At 36.9% G+C, this 21962-nt stretch overlaps 1 protein-coding gene across 1 annotated transcript in view; it reads right to left on the bottom strand.

The window, feature by feature from the left end:
• The window catches only part of lrp1bb (low density lipoprotein receptor-related protein 1Bb), a 196447-nt gene extending 178900 nt beyond the window's left edge, over positions 1–17547 (bottom strand). The window contains exons 1-2 of the mRNA XM_060877188.1: positions 17460–17547; positions 16746–16868 (exon numbers count right to left, since the gene is read on the bottom strand). Coding sequence (XP_060733171.1) covers positions 16746–16868; positions 17460–17547 — 211 coding nt within the window. The remainder of the gene's footprint in view (positions 1–16745; positions 16869–17459) is intronic.
• Between the last annotated feature and the right edge of the window lie 4415 nt (positions 17548–21962).

Below are 21962 nucleotides of genomic sequence, written 5' to 3' on the forward strand. Positions count from 1 at the left end.
GGTATTACTAATGGCACTAATTTTATTTAAATAAAGTATTGAAATATAGCAGTTTGCCTCCCTTTATCCTTTCCGTTTTTGAGGCGTAAGGGCATTTATTTTTTTTTCTGCTTCATCATCTACTGAACTGTCTTTTCTCTTTATTGCCATACTTCATCTTCATTTTGCATGACATTTAATTCACCACGTATTGTAGAATAGCTCATTTTACTTCGCTGCAAGGCAAACTCTAACTCTGGAAAAACTACTCAGGAACAACACATTTAGTCTACAGCCATTTTCAATTCAATTCAATTCTAATTTATTTCTATAGCACGTTTAACGATGGACATTGCCTCATTGTCTCAATGTACACAAAGACTCATACAATACAAAAATTTAAGATTAATATTAGACTTACATGAAAATGTGTTTGTATTTATACCCTATGAGCAAGTCTAAGGTGACTGAGGTGACTGTGGCAAGGAAAAACTACCTTAGATGGAAAAGGAGAAACATTAACAGGGACCAGACACAAAAAAAAAAATTCAGCGAGTACAATTCTAAATATCGTTGTCCTCAATCATGTAGTGGACACTATAACTTTAGCTTTTCTAAAACTGGGGAACATTTGTGAATGTATGTCTCCTGAAGTTAGTTAAATGAAATGACAAATGGTTGAAATCACTTTGTCACACAAAGGAAATGCATGTAACATATGACTATGCCTTCATAAATATAAACCACATTATGCACATTGTGTGTGTGCACATTTCATATATAATGTTGAAAATAGGAAATGAAATTAATTATTAATGGTATTTCTGTTACAGTGAATCTTTGTGAAAACAAAGGCAACACCAAAGAAAAAGATTTGGGAAAGGATAGCTATCGCATTTCTATAACCGTGGACTGTGAACTAAACCTAACCCTAACCATAACCCCAACGCTAACCCGAGTCCTGCACTATAGCACCGCACAAGACGTTTCCATTATGCTGAAAGCAGCTTCAATTAACTTTGACAAATTCAGTCTTTCAATGCAAATCTGCATATTATATTTTAGTACAGCAATCAGGTGGTACGAATACATCACAATGAAGGTTTTGCTTTTCATCTTGGCACTTTGGCACTTACAGTATAAAAAGTAATGTCGTATGTTCTGCATTTCTTTCTTTTTTTTCTGAAATGACTAGATTTCAGTGTGACATGTAATCCCTTCAAACAAAACATTACACAATGACAGGCATTAAATAATTGTGACTACAGTACTCTTGATTTGATATCTCAGTTTATCGATTAGTTCTTACAAACTGCATAATGGTCTAGCCAGGCATTGCTTTCTAATGCTTTTTTTGTATAGCGTCTGAATAGATCACTGCAGTGTTTAAATTCATTACAAAAATGAAAAAGTGGCAAACAATAATAACTTTGATAACTATGATAACTAACCCAATGGTAGCTAAAATAGAACCCTGTTGAGCAGAACTGCATCGACAGTGCTCAATGCATCAACACTAACCTGAGGTGGATGGTTTACAAAAAAAAGAAACACATTGAGTTCCAGTCCTTCAGCAAAAAAGCATAGATCTGAGGCTACAGTGGCACTGGATCATTGTGGCTGTTTGTGGCTGGTGGTCCAGGAGCCCTTGTGAAGACTGATGGCAACATCAATTCTGCTAATTACCAGAATATTTCAGGGGTCTCAAGATCAAAGAACTACATCTAACTTCATGTGTAGTACTTCTAGCAAGCATAAGGACTTATCTGACTTATCTGATATACTGTAATACGTTATATCACTATATATGGAAACATACCATCTCATTTTTCACATCAAATGTCTAAGAAGATGATTTTAGATGACAAATATGTAGAGCTACTGTTACAAGAGTGATTTGTCTAGAAACTACAATTAACTAGATTTGTAAAGTTCGTCGCAATAAACTTTGATGTTGGCTTTGACGAGGCAAGTATTCGCAAAGGCCGGTGCTTTTTGGAGGCAAGTGGACATAAAACTTATGAAATCTAGTGGAGTGCTAGGGTGCCAAAACATTTGGAGGAAAGTGGAGACGAGCATGTGACGTCATCCGAAAACCTGTGATGCAATTCCCCTCCTTGGGCTGAGTGTTTTGATATGCCACATGTCCATGTTGTGCTAATGTTTTTTGTTTTCATGCGACATCACCTGACGTCACGTGACATCATCAGAATACCTGCGAGGCAGTTCCCCTTATTGTGCCCATGTTGTGCAAATTTTTTATTTTCACGTGACATCACGTGAGGTCACGTGCCTTCATCAGAATTCCCGTGAGGCAGTTCCCCCTTGTTCTGAGTGTTTTCATATGTCACATGTCCATGTTATAAAAAGTTTTTTGATTTTGCATATTTTGGGGCGGGGCTGCGGCACAACCGAAAGGACAGTCGGCGCACCAATTTAAAAGTTTGTTCAGACTATGACCCTAAAGGAGCTGGCCGAGTTTGGCGTAGATAGTTCGAAAGCTTGCCGAATTATAAACCTCCAAAATTTATAATGGGAGTCTATGGGAAAATGGCCACTTTGAGACACGGTACCGGAAGTACTCGGATCACTTAGAAAAGTAATAGCAACAAAATTCAGACCAGGGTCTAAAATATATCCGAATTTGGTCCATGTGGCTCAAAAGCCCTAGGAGGAGTTACTCTTGATAATTTTTTGTCAAAGCTTACTGTAAATAGGAAAACAGAATAACATAAATATTTGTTATGAATACATGTGTGTATTCTGTTATCTCAACTGTATTTTTCATTTTTCGATTTTCCCTGGAAGGTAAATGGAAAATCTCTTACTCAAGCACTTGATCAATTCCATTCTATCCAGAGAAATGTGTGTATGCACATCTAACAAGAAAAGTACAAAAGGTATGTGTATACATGGTTAATAAACATTATCCCAGGTTATGTCTGCCTGGAGGTTCAGGCTTGGCATTAGACAGAAGTTTTAAAAAGATGATGAGCCAAACATGCTTTTAAATCAGCAACAAAATGATTATTTTAGAATGATCATATCTGGATTTGAACTCTAGTCAAAACCTCTGGGCCAGCACGATGAATACTAAAACCTGTTTCATTGTATAACATGCTAACTCCTGTTTGTTCTTTGCCTTTCTTATTCACTTTGTCCTTGACATTGTATGCTATGTAGCACTTATCCTATCGTTCTGTCTTAACTGTAAGTGACATCTGACACAACGTTGTGTTTAATTGTATAAGATACAAATATTTCCTTCGGACAAAGCTGCTTTTTTCTCAGGGTACAAATGGGTCTGGAACTTTGAGCTATATTTCAAATTCAGCAAAACAAAATGACTGCATACATAAACATAATATTACACAGACACATTGTTCAAAACCACTTTGGTTTAATCTTTGTATCTCTTTCCGCCCTCCATTTGGTAATAATCATATCCCTGGGCCTTAAACAAAAGAGGCATTTTACATTTTAACACACTCAGCACTGAATTACCATCAATTATTATGGTACTTTTCAAAGCCCTAGTTTCCCCATCATTGTGTTGCTCTTCATACCATCAGACGCACAGATACTGCTGAGGAATGCTGATAGTCAGAGTGAGAGACAGACAGAGTGGTAAAGAGAGAAAAAGCGAGGGGGAGAAAACACAGCCTCAGTGATCTCCTTATTGACACTTCTGCACCCAGCAGCTGTTTAAAGATTCATGAGGCACGTAGGTGACCCTCATCTGCTGAGCAGCCACTAGAGCACATAAAACATGTCTAAGCGAAACATTAGCTTCCATTTTGCATGCTGTGAATGTGTCACATTGCACCTTAACTACACCAGTATCAATTACCAGAACTGCAACACAGCCACTTAGCATGAGATTTATTGCCCACGTGACAAGGACTCTTACAAATCTCCAGAGTCCCCACTACATCACCGCTCTGATCCTTGGCCAACAAAGACATCCTAAGTGGATACTGAACGGTTCAGTGGTGTTCATTTATTCTTCGTTTATCCACAGATAAACTATGTATCCCTATTAAAAAGTATGTTTTGTATTCCTATTTTCAAAGAAATATTAACTTTTTTTGTCTCTTTCTTTCCCTTACAAATAGTTTTTCATAAGCCCAAGGATATGCTTTATTATTAAATGTCAAACACTAGCTGTCTGATTATCAAGCGATAGAGTCTGTGGTTTTCAGTGCTTTTGAATGATCTTTCTTTTAAGCCTATTCAACTTAAGTAGAGAACAATGGTACATGTTTTAACAGTGTGAAGAAATTCAAGGTCCAAAATGTGATGATTAATAGCCCTGCTAATTTTCAATTACAAATTGTATACACTGGCAAGCATCTGTATAATTATGCATTCATGTGGAAATTTCCATTTACTGATGAATAAACACAGCACCAGAACTCACACATAAAATAGAGCACATAGTTAACACTGAGAAGTGAAGATCTGCGACAAACTGTGATTATCTTAATAAAACTGTATTGTTGATTACGGAATCATTTCCACTGACAAACTGATTGGGAACTAATCTAATCAGATGAGGGGTGAGATGAATATTCAGCAGCCTGATATGCACCAAGCACAATAACAGATGGTGTGCTGGATGATAGGAAATCAGTTCTCATTGCCTTACACTAAATTACCAGTCATGACACAGCTTCTACTGAATCATACTACATGGAGGACTATGTGATAGTGATGTGGTGAAGATCTTTAGAAATCTCAGTAAGAATCCAATTGAGCAGCCTATTAAACGCTAAGTAATTATAATGGAAGAAAACCATATTAGCATCATGAGTTGTAGTATATTTTATGATCAGTTTCTCATTTTTTGGTCAGAGCTAGCTCATCATTAGGACCAAAATTATTTTAGTAGATGGAATTAGTACAGTGAGTTGGTGTCTCACTATAGTTCTTGAAAACTAGCTACTGTGTTATATCCAGACATGTTAATCCGAATATGAAACAATTCTTACCTTGTTATTGTGATATTATCAAGGACCCATATCACACTGTACTATACAGTATTTATATAAATATATGAAAATATATCCATCCATCCATCCATCCATCCATCCATTTTCTCTACCGCTTATCCTACACAGGGTCCCTATCCCGTGGGACTTGGTGTACATGCCAGTGGACACCCCGCACAACTCCACACAATCACACAACCATTCGCACACTATGTACTTTTTCTTTGGACACTATAGAATTTTAGACATGCCAGTCAGCCTGCCACTTTGGGCTGGGGAGGAAACTGGAGTGCCCAGAGGAAACCCCTGAAGTATGTGGCAGTGGTGGTTCAAGTGGTTATGGCTCTGGTTTGTTGATTGGAAGATCATAGTTCAAGCTTCCACTTTGGGCCCTAGAGCTAGGGTTGCTGTATCATAGCTGACACTGTGCTCTGACCCCAACCTTTAAAGTTGGGATATGTGCAAAAAGAATTTAACTGTGCTATTGCTCAGCTGTATAAAATAAGATGACTAAGTTACTCTGGATAAGGGTGTCTGCCAAATGCTGTAAATGGAAAAAGTTTAACTTTATACATATATTTAAAGTGGTCCAGTGAACACCAATGGGAATAAAGATAGTAGAGTGCATGTAATCTGTGTCAAAGAGCACACACTGCTACCCCTTTGTATCGTATTATATGATGATACACTACTGAATTTTATATACAAACGCTCTCCTTCAAGACTAATTAATTCTAGCAGCAAGAAAACTGATTTGGATAAAGCACCCTCTGATAAACCTTATTACTATGGCAACGACTACTAAGAACGCCTACTGGCAACTTTATAGTACAGCGACTGGAGACTTGCATCGATAATAACAGTAGCTCGCTGTATGTTATTGCATTATATTTTGAACATACTGTAAGTTAGTATGCAACATGCGTATTTGCACACCAAATACTAATATGGAAAACTATTTTAGATTTAAGGAGGCACAAAGGAACAAACAGGTCGACATAATAACACCTCTTTCTAAACCCTAAAATCCAGATTACTTTCCAAAATGTCCAAATGAGCACATTGTTTCTTTCGCATTCATTCTAGTGAAAAGGCTTCCTCTTAGTATGTCAGTTGTCATGCCTCATTGCAACACAGCTGTCAGAAACAAATGCAAATACAAGCCTCAATTAGAGTGCTGAATAAACAATGGCTATTGCAGAAGGGTCTCAAGAAATCAAATGTTTTGCCACAAACACTAAGCATACAGATGAGCATTCCTACTCTGCACAAAGCAGACCTTCGTTAAACAAACAAGGTTTTGTCCTTTTTAAACCTACAAGAATGGGTCCAGTGTCATTTTCAGAGAAGTCGGCTGCTAAACTAAATCTGCAGTCTCTGTCCTTTCCTGCACATATTACTTTTAATTAAAAAGTCATGGTGATATTTACCCTCTTTCTCAATGTGAATGAGGAGAAATCAGCTGGGACTAGCTAATCCATCTATTTAATGTGTGATGAAAGCCTTCTGGCTGAAATCTTAGCTGCTTTGTTAATTATGATTATCATTTTAATCAGGACCATGCTGGGAAAAGATGAGAAATAAATAAATAAATCGAATCCACTAGTTAGGAGCTGGGTAAACTACACTTGAGTGGGTTCGTTTATTGTGCCTTGATGTCACATGCACACAGTTTTATGCAAAAGTTTGTATACGCCTGAAGTGATCGGTTGAAATTGGAAGATATTGCACATTTATTTTACAAATATACTCATTTTATTCATTCACCTTTAACAACCTGTTCATTATCCTGTTACATCTAGGGCTTATTAGGAATACTGGTCGTAAGGTAGAAATACACCATAGATGGGAAACTGGTCAATCCCAGAACACCATACACACATTCACACACTTATACACACCTATGGCAATTTACCAAAGCTATACACTCACAAACAATACAGTTACTGGAATGTGTTTGGGACCCAGTGAGCACAGTTTTAAAGATTTACATTCAGCTGTATCGTCATTATTATACTGTATACTATTATTATAAATAGCAACGACCAGAACAAAAACCACCAAAAAAAGGTATACTCTAATTTTAAGATTGAAAAATATACAAATGTAACATGAGTGCAGATTTTTTTCTTTGAGATTTGTTCCATCGGATGGTCGTGTAGCAAGTCTTTCTGTGATTCTCTCTAACTTTTAACTGAACAGAAAACTGCTGGAGAATTTAAGCCTATTAGTTAAATCTTATAAAGGAAAAGTTTAAAATGAGCATATGCTGACTGCTTTAGAACATTACACATCTTAATTAGGCATATTTAATTCAATTAACCAGAACATGTCAACAGAAATGCAACACTTGAGTTTGCTAATAAAGATAACTACTAACTCAATTTGTATTTTTCCTTTTTCTTTGTCTCCCAGGAAACAAGAGAGACACCAACTTTTGAACTATATTAAGCAGTAAGCATTACATTGAGTAATTTAACCTATGTTTGAAGATGAATTTTAATGGGAAAATAGTTCTTGTAAAAACAAGGACCAAAGCTTTTGTCCTTTAGATTATATCATAAATTTTCAAAAAATATATATTGTTTAATATTTTACAAAATATTGTGTAGATTATGCATTGTATGTAAAGAAAAATATATGACCGGTTATGCTGTTATTTAAAAATAATGCAGAGTGTGTTTTTCTGCTTAAACTTTGCATTGTTTAATATAATAATTAATTACATGTCACACACTTTATAGTTCCATTCTATGTTGTGAAACATCTAAGAAAGTTCCTGTTCACACTTACCAGCTCTTTCCTCTCTCTCTCTCTCTCTCTCTCTCTCTCTCTCTCTCTCTCTCTTTAAATCAGAAGATAAATATTGCAGATGATAAATGTATGAAAAAAGAATGTCCATAGCTCAGTGACTCCTATTTCATAAACATTACCCACTGCTGCGTCTGGACCAGATTCTCTGTCACATGCGTTTATGTAAATGATTTAGCTGAAGGCAGCTCATAGAGAAAAGAAGACTTTTCACAGACTTTCACAGATTTAGCTGCTCTGCTTTAATCAGCAAAGTGATGATACAGTATGGCATGCTTTAAAAAAAGCCACAGAATGTTTATAGATGCCTGGACAGAGAGGTGTGTGTTTATTCTCTGCTTTAAAGTTTGAGACTGATGAGTTGTTGTCCTTGAATGTGTCTTCTGGCTTAACTCAAAAGTGGTAAGGTGAACTGCCAGTGCAAGAGAAAACATGTCCACTTTGAACAGTCTTATTTATAGTCATGAATAAATTACTAATGGTTAAGAATTTAATTGCAATCTGTAAATTAATCTGTAAACTGCTGTCACCATTCAGTCCTGTATGTTACTTTTCCAGACCTGATACACATTATTGTTAATTTTGTATTATACAGTAATAACATTATTTTTACTGCTTGTTTGCTTTTGCTTAGAATTATTGGCAGTAGTAAAGCAGCATTCCTATTTCACCACACAGTGACCCCCTAACTACACTCAATCCCTCCTCTGTAGAATTTGCTTTTGCCATTTGCATTGGTATGAGGCTTGTTTGTTTGTGTTCTGTCTGATGTCTGCTCTGATTTAAGGATTGCTCTGAAAGGCAGTGGCATTCATATTGATGTTCAAACTGGTTCATCTTCAAATGTCAAAGAGATTAGCTCCAGGCTTCACTGTGTGCATCTTTCATTTCCTCCACTTAGTCCTATATAAGTGCAGACTTACACGTTTCTCCTTTATCAGCACATGGCTCAGCACAATGCTCACCAGGGTAACTCGATCAAATGGGCGTTAATGTAAGATAAAGACAAAGTTGATTAAAAGGAATGGTTGCCTAAATAGAGTACACTAATTCTCATAGTACTTTAATTAGGTCTAAACTGAAGCCTAGCAGCAGTTCTGGGACTATGCTTTGTCGTCTGTGATTTTACACTCGGTTATTCATTAGAATTCATTCTAATTCTAAAGAAGTGTTACCAAACCATTGCTCTGTAAGCCTCAACAATCCTCTGTCTGATGGCAATTAAGTGCAATGCTGAACAGAAACACCAGCTATATTGGTGTAAACATGACTGTTCAGCCTCATTGCTTGAGGCTTTAAACCTTCTCACACAATAACATGCACTGGGTCTACTGTTCCTTGGCCTAGCATTAGCCATGCCTACTTCGTAAATCATAGACAAAATTTAATTAAAGCCATTCATCATCACCAAGTAATGTAATCAACATCCAGTGAAATGGAGCCATCACTTCCTTCAAACGGGTATGCCGTCCACACCACCAAATCTCAATACATCACATTCAAAACTACTCACCGTTCAATAAAGCATCCATATATCACAGCCGTGCAGCTACAGAGGACTCAGCACCTGCACTGAGCCATGCATTTTTTTAAAACACAGACACAGTCACTCACAATGCCTAAAATACTATCCTATGGGATGGAGGTCAACCCCCTGGCAAAAATGATAGAATTTCTATATTTTCTAAAAGTTCTGAGATCAGCTAATATGTATATATTCTGAATGGACTTTATTCCAAGGAGGGTTCCTTAGCCTTAATGTCACCCACATAAATAATGCATGTTTTTTTGGAACAGGACAGTAAGCCAAATGCAAACTTTTATGCAAACAGTTATTTGAAAAAGCCATTTTGCTGCATTGTTTTCAGTGGAGAATACCTATGTGGCAGCAGAAGCCATCTCAATAGAATACCTGGAGTGTGTGCCTCTTACACACAACATACGGTAGGTGGTCAAGTGCCTAGATAAGTATTCATGCTGTTTAAAACAGTCCAGCCCTTGTATTATTTTAGAATATTTATAACCCTCCAGAGAAGAAGTGGAGCTGTTGTTTTTATTTTAGTTTTTTCTTAGCATTTATAATACATTTTTCAAAATATTTTCCTCAGTGTAATAATCCAAACCCTAACATTGAAAAGTTCTGGAAGGGAATTGTGAATTTTGATATTACTTTTTAATATTATACTGCATAGTAGATGGACAGAATCCATTATTGAGCTAATATATCAATTGGAATGCTAATCATATTTAACTAAGGAATAATACATGTTGTGCTGGTGCTGTGATGATGGTGCTAGTTTAATGTTGTTGATTTTCCTATAACAGCATGACTGAAGTGTTGAACATAGAGGATCATCTGTAAAACAATTAAGCTCTTATTATTACTTTGATCCTAGAAGCTATAAAAAGTTCCTGAACTCTCCCTTGAAGTTAATAAAATTCAGCTTGTTAAGGAAAACCCTGCCATTAAAAAAACTAAGACAAGGGCTGACACTGGAGATCCCTTAAATAAGTGATAAATAAACAGAATATTTTGCCGTATTATTTTCTTTATTAAACACTGTTCAAGCATTTTAATCCATTTATTATTATTCTTACATTATGCGTAGCATACACAATCCAATTACTGTGCATGAGCTGTTACTATAAAAGTATCAGGATGTGAAATACTATAGAACCAGTCTGTTTAAATGCATCTGAATAATCCAGCCTTCATAAAAACACCTCAGTAATTCAAATTCCTTGCATTCAGTGGTGCACATGTTTATCTTCATCTTACATTTTTATTTTAAGCATGCTGTCCAGCGGAAAGAACTGGTCATGGGAGAAGACAGTGCATGTACTGCACATGAAATCATGAGTCTTTGAATTAGAATGCAATGTTAGATACAGTATAAACAGTACAAGTGGATTTAATTCATTTGCATTGACAAAATGGGTGCATGAAAACATAGATGAAACCTATGAAAATAATGTTTTAGAATGGGGACATTCAACAGTGTTCCCATTCTATAATTCTATAATACTGTATAAAACTTTGATTTGCATTTCATAAAGAAAATAATAATGTAAAAGTATACACTATGCAGATGTGGTCATTTTAATGAAGGAAAAATGAAGCAAAAAGGAAAAATGTATCAGATAATAGAGTGATCTTAGTTTTGTTAGTAGAATTGTTAGAGATGAAAACAATTAAGGCGGTGATTTAGTGCTTGTTTTCTACAGAGTGCATCTCAGTGGAATACACACATGTTTCTGTGCAGGTGTGTAACATGGTGAGTTTCTTTCCCCCAAAAGTGAGCCATGTGCTTGCTCTGGTGTTTCAAAGCACACAGTGTATCAACACACATCTCTGCAGCAACAGCAGGGGCCTAATGTAGGCTTTAGTAGTTTGATGACACCCAACGGTATCACGACAGCAAACTGTCAGATTTTGAAATATGCTCTTTTCAGAAAACTGGAAATCACATGCTGATGATTTTGTCACCAACAAAACAATAAGGATGGGGTGGGGGTGGGGGAATGAAAAATAGGAAAGCAAATCTGACTAAATACTGAATAAAATAGGAGCAAACATACTTGTTCCAACAGCAATAAAATACTCGCTAAATTATACAATTTATGGCTCATGAGAATAATGCAGCCTGAATGTAAATTTTATTACGATCCTCCTTTGAGCTTTTTGTCACAGCAAAACAGGCTGCCAAGTGATTTCATTTTTTGACCTAGTATCTGAGCCAACATTCTTTCTAAATTTCTCAGAGGCTCACAGCTCAAGAAGCTTCACAAACAGGAGAGACTGCTTTTCTTTTGTTTGTTCTGCTTATTTATTTGCTGCATCAAAGCAGATGGCAAGCGATAGATGAGTGAATATGAGTACAAAGACTCCAACGAAATAAACAGGATAATCTCAAAAGCTCAATATCTCACATTCATCAGCACATTTTTGTATATGCAATTCATCTTGAACGTTGTGGACTGAGATTTACGTATTCTGCATATACCGTTGTTGTTGTCCTTTGGCTGCTTCCTGTTCGAGGTCACCAATGCCTTTCCTCATGCAACCCAACCATCAGGGCTTGTGATGGCACTGAGAGTTAAACCCTCAGAGGCATGGCAAAGAGGGTTAAGAACATGGGATCCTGGTGCTATATATAATGCATATACTAATATACTATATGTTTCATGTTACAAAGTTACCAAGTCCTAAATTCATATTACTTTAAGGTTTATCAAGTCATTTTCCTTTTTTTCTTTTCTGTTAAATGCAGTTTTAAATAATGCACAATGCAAAATGGCTGCCCTTCAGCTCAATAACAAGATGCTACGCTACATTACCTCCCAGACCTCTTTCCTGCAGGTGCCAATTTTCCTGTGGACTGGAAACATTTACTATCTATTTATTATAATATGAAATTGGTCAGCAGAGGCTGAATGCACATAAACATCTCCTTTGTCTGACATCAAATGCAATAATACAACAGCTAAAGAGACTAATAACCTATACCAAAATGTTGGTTACTTTTTAATTAAATGCTTGTTTGGTTTGTAATAATAAAAAATAAAACAGAACACCAAAAGATCATTTAGCATTTAGTGTATTATAGTGTAGTAAATGAAACAGGATGTCAGGAGACTGAGAGGATGCAATTATGGTAAAATTATGGTATGTTTATGATCAAAACAGGCTATGATCAGGTGATCAGAAAAAAGTACGATAGAGAGCAGAATCAAAATCAGAGAACAACTAAATGTCAGACCTAGAATCAATAAATACTATGCAAAAGGCTTGGTAACAGAACAGCACACAGAAAACTGGATGTATGACTCACCACGAACAAAGACTCAAGAAGGTTTAAATGAACATAGAGAAATAGACAAAATATGGATGAAGACAGGACATGAACCTAAACAAACACAGAACAATGTGGAAGTGAGCACCATAGCGCAGTGGGCTGCTACATGTGATGAGTGACTAATCTCGCAGTACCTGATGCGAGAAGGAGATTTGTGACATAGAGCTTTCATGGTAATTGTAATCCTCTGAAATCAATGGCTAAAAAATGGCTAATCTACTGCTAATGTTTCATGACGATCAGTGAGGCAATTTTTAGCATTGTTAATATGTTAGCAGTCGTATTAGTATTATTAGTATTTGTTACGATGCAGGACAAAGGCGAGTGAGGATCCAAATGCAGATTAGTTTAATTATTCAAAACACAAGAAAGCTGCTGAACAGACAGGCAGACAGAACTAGGCAACAAACAGGGCTAACAGGAAACGGGAACAGGCACACCAACATCCAACATGCAATAACGACCAACACCAGGGAAGTGAACAAACAGAGTATATATAGCTGACAGGAACCAATGACAAAGCAGAGACAATCAGAGACAAAGACAACACACCTGAGGAGATGAATGAGTACAATTAATGTCCATGGAAACCAAAGAGTGGGTGGAGCAAACAATTAGCCACAGAGAAAGACAGCAGACAGAAACAGGACAGAAACACAGACAGACTCATTACAGTATTAATACTCTTTTACTATTAATATTCTTTACTCCAGTCGTTGAGAGTAATAAAAAAATGTGACAGTGTGTCAAGAAGGAAAGTACTGCAGTGAACAATGACTGTAGCAGGAGAAAGTTCCAGATATGTTAAAAGTTCTAAAGTTCTGAATATTAATTGCCACACTCTCTGTCAATTCACTGCCCCAGGCAACAGACAGTTTTGTTGCCCCATCTGATGTCTGACCATCCCTCATGAAGCATAAATAGTAATGAAAAGTGCACACACACATACACACACACACGCACACACGCACACACATGCATCAAAATGATTATTATTATTATAATTATTATTATAATTATTATTATTGTTGTTGTTGTTTATATTAATGACATCATGAAATACAACTTAAAAGTGAAACCTGACCGAAGGGACAAATACACAGCAATAGCAAAAGATTAGGCCTTAGGCCATCCTTGAAAATATTTTGGTTTGCAGTAACAGTAAAAAAAAAAAAAGGGTCGGTAGGTAGGTCTGTATATTTTTTTTCAAGTTTCAATGTAAAAAAAAAAAGTACAATTTTGGTGACGGTGATTACGTAGGTATGAATTTAAACAAATTAACATATCGTGACGTCACTGACTGGGTCTTCAACCCATGCCTTTGGGCACATCATTGCAAACCTCATTTTGACGCATGTAGCCCACAAACAAATTTGTTTGAACGGTGACCGCGAACATTTTGTTTACTGCAGCCACAGCCATCATTACCAAGCACGAACCGTTGACTCTGCCGGTGAATGAGAGTATGAGACGAAGCGAACGCACAGGCCATAGTGTGACATCCGTTAACCAATAGTGTAAACATAGATGACGTCACGGGTTTTTATTTAAAAGAAAGAACGTAGCTTTCTTTTGTATGTAGGCCTAGGCATTTTACATATTTACAATACTTACTAAAATATAATTAATATTATTTTATTGCTTTTGTAGTAGTTGTTTGAAGAGTAAAATAAAAAATTGGTTGGTATTAACGCAAATTTACAACCGGCAAGTCGGTCGGACTTAAAGCAAAAAAAAAAAAAAATTGAGTCGGCCCTAAATTGACAGGGTCGGTCGGGTTACAAGAATATTTTTAAGGATGTGCTTAATAATTTTTTTTAAGTTGCAGTAGGTTTCTCAAGTTTCTGCATTGACGTAAAAGACTTTTCTGATGTTTCAACGGTAGACTGTTTACAAGCAAGACCTACAAGTCAAGTGTATTGCACATGGCACAATCTGTTGCATCAGAAATGTGGAAAAAAAATAACAACACTATAACTCAACTGTTTATCCAGGCCATTAATACGGACTACATGCCTACTAACCTGACAGTTATACTAAAACTGGAAATCCTTTGCTACAAATCTCGCTCACTGAAGCCAAAGATTAATATAGAACAAAATGTTCACGGAAAATATGTTAAACTTGGCAGAAAAATAGCTCTTCTGCAAAGCGGAAAAGTTTCCTTCTTATCACAGAGTGTGGTACGACATGCTTGGAGTGTTCCAGGCCTGTCATTCCACTTTCTTTCCCCATTAGAGGAGAACAGGCTGATTTCCAGCTTCCTCTGCTAGCCCTAGTAGTCTGTCTCGTCCCAGAGGGCTACACGATGAGAGGCTAAGCCAGGTTCCCTCTGGCCATATGGCACAGGAAACACTCAGCCACCCTTCCCTCGAGGCAACACAATGAGGTGATTACATTTCATAGTGGCAGAATGCAAAAAAAAAAAAAAAATTAAATGTCAACATGTAAAAGAAAAAAAAAATACAGAGTTAATACACTAAAAGAAAAAACTAAGAAAAAAATTGAGGAAAATAAACAAGAACTTCTTCCTAGTTCATTTAAAAAACACTAAGAGCATGGATATTAACACACACGTGTTACGTGTACCAAACACCATGTATCAGAGATGCATAAAATTACAAAGAGCTAAAATTCTTTACATTTTATGTATATTGTCATAATCATGCCAATAATCATACAGTCTTTGGTTTGGAAATCTTCTGTAGGCTGACCACTGTCTAATTATGAGTATATCACAGGGCCTTTGTATGGCTTTATATTATGATTTAGCTTATGTAATGAATCGGGATACTGCAAATTTTTGTTAGTTTCAAAACACATAATTTCAAAACATTTCGCAGCATTGTCTAAATATCAATAAATTTCCAAAAAGTAATGGCATTGATGTAACGGTACCCATTTTTTGAATTCTAGAATCATCCATCTATCCATCCATCCATCCATCCATCTATCCATCTATCCTTCCATCCAGCCAATAATACATCCATCCATGCATTCTCTGAACTGGTTATACACCTGGGTCACAGAGAACCTGGAGCTGATCCCAGGAGACTCAGGGCACAAGAAAGGGTGTTCCTGGGACAGGATGCTAGTCTATCACAGTGCACAATAATGCATACACACTACAGACAATTCAATGATGCCAATCAGCCTACAATGCATGTCGCTGGACTAGGGGAGGAAACCGATGTACCCAGGGGAAATATGCAAACTCCACACATGATGGAGGCAGGAAACAAGCCTTCAACCCTGGAAGTGTGAGGCAAATGTGCTAACACCAAGGCACCGTGCTCCCTGTTATAGAATGACTTTAAAAACGATTCATTGTTCTCCAAGGGTTCTACATACAACCATTTTATGGAAAACATTCTATTGGCCAAATACAGAATTCCATGGTTCTATATAGAAATCCAATAGCAAGGTATAAAATATTATAAATGCTGTCTACAGTGTAGATGTTGCCCCCCTCTGAATACAACATGCCCACATTTTTTTATAAAGCTAGTATAAAGCCATGGCATTATTAGTGAAACTACTTTTTATTTTCTCTGAAATGTACATGAGAAAATGTAAGAAACCATCTGCCTTTATTAAAACTAATCTCAAACTGTGAGCTGGCAGTGACCCAAGTTAAAGGAAATACCAAAGTCTTGTAAATGAGGAAACTGATAGGGTAAGTGCTTAATTCCATTTCCTATCAATACCTAATCCATGATAATGAGCTACTCAAAATTCCAATGATAAATAATTCTGGCTTCCACTCAGGGGCATTATACATAAAACAGAGCAGACGTGATTAATCTAAATGATAATGGAATAGCAGCAGAGGGAAAAGTTGGCCCACTGTGCCTGGAATATGGAATAAATTAACATTTGTGGGAAACGCCACATAAACATAAAGTAATCAGCCATTGCTGTTCAGCAACATACTGATTAATTCATCTTCTGATGAATATACTTACTAGTGACAAATAAGAAAGCTCTCAAGGTTTTAGTAGCTCTGAGAGAGTTGGCTTGTAGACAGGTTACAATGTAAATGTATTCATACAGTATGATTATGAGCTTTTATGGAAAGGAAATGCTTTATGTTGGATGAATGACTTACATCTTTGGAGTGTTTCATCAGAGGCGTCTGGACAGTCAGCTTCTCCATCACAGAGCCAGCTTTCAGACACACAGGTCACATGGTCATCGCACAGAAACTTGCCAACATCACAGACCACCGCCTCTGATCAACATGAAAGTTGAAGAGAACAAATCTGCTATGAGATGGAATGGATGTATGACATGTATGGTTTAAAACACTGCTATTATGCGGTTATTACTATGTTATTACACAGTTATAACCATGCTTTGTGAGCACATGCTGAAAGAAAACAGTGGAACAGATAGAAGCAAAGCAAGAAGCAAGGGAATATTATCATATACAATTCAATGAAATTAGACGTTTATATCTTTCCAAAACATTTGAGATTTATAGCTAGCATGTAACACTGTGTAAGCATGAAGGCATTGGCTGTGCGTTTCTCTAAAGCCCAAATCTGACAGCATGTTGATATGCCTTTTGCCAGCGGCTGTCAGATCCTTTCAGGGATCACCAAAGATATGCCGTATATTTCACTACAAGGTTTCCACACAAAAAAGGCATTTTTGTATAGCCTGGGCTCAGTAGAGCATCGTTCTTTAAGAGTTACCGCTCACACTCAACCCCTTCAATGTCCACCCTGCTGCCGTGAGCTGGTGCTCTACTTTTAAATAAAGAAATAACTCTGGGGTAAACTGCGTGTGGTTATGGAAAGCACACTGAGAAAACACACACCTTTGAAAGGTTTGTTGTCGGAGAAAAGGGTCAGGCTAATAGTAAACAGATTACTGGGGATAATTCTATGCGCTGCTCCTTCCTCCATGAGTGCCTCCCAGCAAATTCACGATCAAGGGGAAACCTTGAAACATTTGAAAAAGCTTCATCTGTTTTCCAACCACTGAGCTATTATACTGTTTACTGCCTTGTTTCAAGCTCCTCATAAAAAGAGCTGCTTACTGACCCATTACTGTAGAATATTGTGAAGCTGAGCTTAGTTTATATCTTTTATGAATGTGAAAGATCAGAAAAGTGGTTTGCTTAAATATTAATGTTTTTCAAAACACCATCATTTCCACCTCCACACCAATATTGCATTAAGTACCATGATAGCACTCGTGAAAGAACACTAAGCATAATAACAGCAAACAGAAATTAAAACATAGACAGCATCTGAGGAATTTGATGATGCACATGAATGCAGAGCAATTTTAGAAAATGGATTAAACAAGCAATAAAATGTCTTCCACAGAAAATTCACAGGATAAACTGACAAATATCAAGGATTCTTAGGGTTGATCATACAATGAAGGGTTTTCAGCCTGATAAAAGACTTTTATACTGAACACGTTCTGACACTGTTGTAGGGTTCTACCTAGAACCCTTAACAAATCTCCCAGTTGGGCAAGAACCCATAAATATCTTAGCAAACCCACAAGACAGGTTAAAGCTCCAATGTGCTGTCAAGTCTCATTATTTTCTTACTGGCTGGGTTATAAAATTGTGGGTAAGGAAATACAGTAGCATAATAGCAAGGTAGTTAGTTAGCTAGTAAAGTGTGTTAATATTGAAAATGGGAAATAAGTAAGTTTATTATTATTAACTTCTTCTAACAAAGTTTTTAATGTAGGATGTCAGCAAGTCATTAGTCATTTGACATTTTGTCATTACAGTGCACATAAAATATTATTTGAGTCTAGATAGAGATAGTTTCTCTCAGTATGTTTAACACTAAGCTGCGCCCCCGCTTCTATGAAAGAATCTGTTCGCTATGAATGCAGTTAATCCTCATATTAAAAGTAAAACCATAATTAGTCAGCTCATGTTTTGGCTGATGTGTATAGTGGGAGTGCAGGTGGGAGTGGTGCTGTAGTTACACTATTGAGGTGTCATACATCCATAAAGTTCATTATATTTGCTCCAAATTAATATGCCAATACATATGGGAAAAAATACATATGGAGTTTTACCTTAATCACACAGCATTCTACTAATTAACTATAAATGGAAACTATAAATATCTACTGTATAAATTCACATTTCTCCATTTTTCTACTCTTAATTGATTTACCAAATAGACCACCTCCTTGTTTTTTCTCTCTAATAAAACCCTTCAGTGACAGGGTCTTACTGCCTCAAGCAAAGCAAAAAAATGTCCACATCTCCAGCTCAAAATTACTTTTGCGCAATCATACTACATTCTGCTCAGTTGTTGAAGGAATGGTCTGAATGACACATTTTTAGAACTTTCAGCAAATAAAAAGAACAACCAAAAATTAAATCACTGGAAAAGACAAAAAACAATAATCAAACATAATTTCTGATGAAGAGCTTCCTTGGTAGATTTTCATCACCAGTAATTGTCAAAGAAAATAGTCCTAGAAAATTGCTCAAAGCCTGAGTTGTTCCACAATTGATGGCTTTTCTGTGAAGTCAGATTGAACTGTGAAACTCAGCTGGTGTTCTGTGATGATTCACTTCAATAGAAAGTTTTACATCACACAAAACCAATTACAGAGAATATGATGATGACTAGCCCTTGTCCCTCATCCCATACCTCAAAGAACAACAGCTTCTGCTCAGAATGAATTGCAATGTCAATTTGATTACAGAGGTGGCCATAAACATAGCGTGTTTACACCATCCAGTCAGCAATAACTGAAATAATTTTGTGAGCTGACTCTCCCCTTATTGACAACTGCTTCATTCACTTAACATTTTCACACAAATGCATTACTGCATGCTTCCTCTACAGTGCAAGGTTGGTGCCTAATTCAGCACAAAGAGCAAGAGACAGTTAGTTCTTGGCTGATACAGACAAGGAGGTCTCTGAAGTGGACGTAACGTGTCTGGCTTACTGAATCTACCCTGGAGGTATTTCTGCCATTGCAGCTGAATTGATTAGCATTTGAAACAGTCTACTCTTGGGTTTGGAGCCATTCCTCTTGCTGCTGGTTGAAACTGGAGAGGGGACAACCTCTGGACCCCAGAGGGGCAGCTTGCCACTGATGTGCTCCATCTTTCATGTTGAGGTGATTTAAAAGCGAAGAGTCCAATTTGAATTATCAGCCTGACCCTTCATGCTACTTCAACCTGCCTCATACATCTAGAGGGCCACTTTTCTTGACTCAAGTGTTTGATGCTCCCATAGCTCTACCTCAATTGTTTCACTACAGCTTTCTGTCCATTTAGAACAACAAACTGGAAAAGAAAACAGAAGGGTAAAATTCCTGCATTCACAGTGTCAAATATTGCTACATTCGTTTTCATAGACAAAGACAGTATTTGCATAAGAAAGGACTAAATGCTATGATACGCCACTAAGCGCTTCAGATATTTGACTATAATTTCAAACGGAATTCAGGAAAGGGAGATAAAAATAACCAAGCGGCAAAATGGCACCAGTCTTTAGTCAGGCAAAAGTAAACCCATTACCATAACAGTTGGAAATGTTCAGCAGAGCCTGGCCCAGCATCTTATTATGAGCTTAATTCTGACACCTAACTGCCTTGGTGGGCTAAACACACTGGCTCATTAAAGTCTCTTAGCCTTTGTAATGTCACCAGCTTTCAATGCACAAACCTGTCACTTAGACGCAGAGGATAGATGACACTGCTTTTAAGACTCCATGTGGATACTCAGACACATTCTCTTCCATGAAAGAAACATCAGGGTGTTTCATTTCTGGTCAGTCTGTCAGAACATATAGTCATCTCTCAGCAGGCCTCTTTACAACTCACTGCTACATGGAGAATTGCAGCATTCATTAAGAGAATGTGATATATATTAACTATGTGTGTGTGTGTGTGTGTGTGTGTGTGTGTGCGCACGTGTGTGTGTGCGTGTGTGTGTGTGTGTAGAATTCAAGAAATATAACAAACAATGAACACAAAGGCACAAAAGTCAATACCTTCAATTGTAGACCCTGTTAATAAACCTGAATCAAATGTGCACTAGAGTAACCCTCAAAATGGAATCACTTAGCAGCTGCACAACTAATTTAGAGCTTCAATTGGATGCTCAACAGCTGTTAAGCCCCTCTTCCTAAGTCTCCCTTTGTCTTGAGTCTCATTATCCCTCCAACTGTTCTCTGTCAACATTCCCTGGATCTTTGTTTTACCTTGAAAACGAGCAGCAGTGTGTTGCAGTGTTTTTGTGCAGTTCTCATCTGAGCTGCATTAAGCCTCTCCAAATCTGAGTCCTTGTGGCTTGCTGGGGCAATGTGATAATTATGGTCAATTAAAAAAGAACATACTAAAGGTAGAAGCACTGTCAAACAGAGATTTACATCCTGAGACCTAGAAATATATGTGTGAACTTTGGCAAATATAACCAGACAGGCTTTTAGTAGATTTCAAAGCCCGCGGTAACAAAATGTCACACGCAAGAGCCCTTGACTATTAACACAAACAGTAAATATATTCTTGAAGGAATTTGGTCATTCTTGCTTCTTCATTTTAAGGTCAGATTCAATGAGCTACTCTCAGCTGAAATGTACATTTTCAAACTTCTCAATAAACTTAACTGCTGAAACATCCAACACTTGATTTGACAAAAATCTTTTTTTTATCTAATTGTCAACTCCCTCGAGGCTGATAGACAAACCAAGATACTTTCTGTTCTGCAACCTAAAAAGAACATTTCTAGCTACAGTTTTCAAATATTTCAAATGCCAGTTTCCTTTACATTTTCTCATGTTTTTTATGGTGAATGAACCAATAGATATAGTCCATATATACTTTTAATAAAATGGAGTTAAAGCACTGACTTTAAAATCTGTCAGTCAGACATATTACCTCCAAAAACACATTTTAACATTTAAATGAATTATATGTAAGAACAAGTAAAAAAAAAAAAATGAATAATTTACATAGAATACTCAAACTCTCTATATATACAAACGCTAGCAAATATAGTTATGGACATGATGATGCCCTGCGACCAAGTATTGTTTTTTCCCATCACTAGCAGGTTGGGAAACTGATAGCAGAGGTAACAGAGATGGTATTGGCATTTCCGTTCCTCCTTGGTTGTCCAGGCTAGCTTTGTACACTGAAAAAAATGGCACTTTAATTATGACTGTAATTATGCTATTAAATGTATGTGCCATGGTGACTTCCATGAGGGGGCAAAAAATGTACGCACTGTCGCAGTGACAGTGATAATGAGGCATAGCCATATTTTTGAGGTCACCCCTTAAGGCTGCAGATGTGTTAAACTGGTACAAACCAGCAACTTTCT

The sequence above is a fragment of the Tachysurus vachellii genome, chromosome 8, assembly GCF_030014155.1.
Source record: "Tachysurus vachellii isolate PV-2020 chromosome 8, HZAU_Pvac_v1, whole genome shotgun sequence".
NCBI classification, from domain to species: domain Eukaryota; kingdom Metazoa; phylum Chordata; class Actinopteri; order Siluriformes; family Bagridae; genus Tachysurus; species Tachysurus vachellii.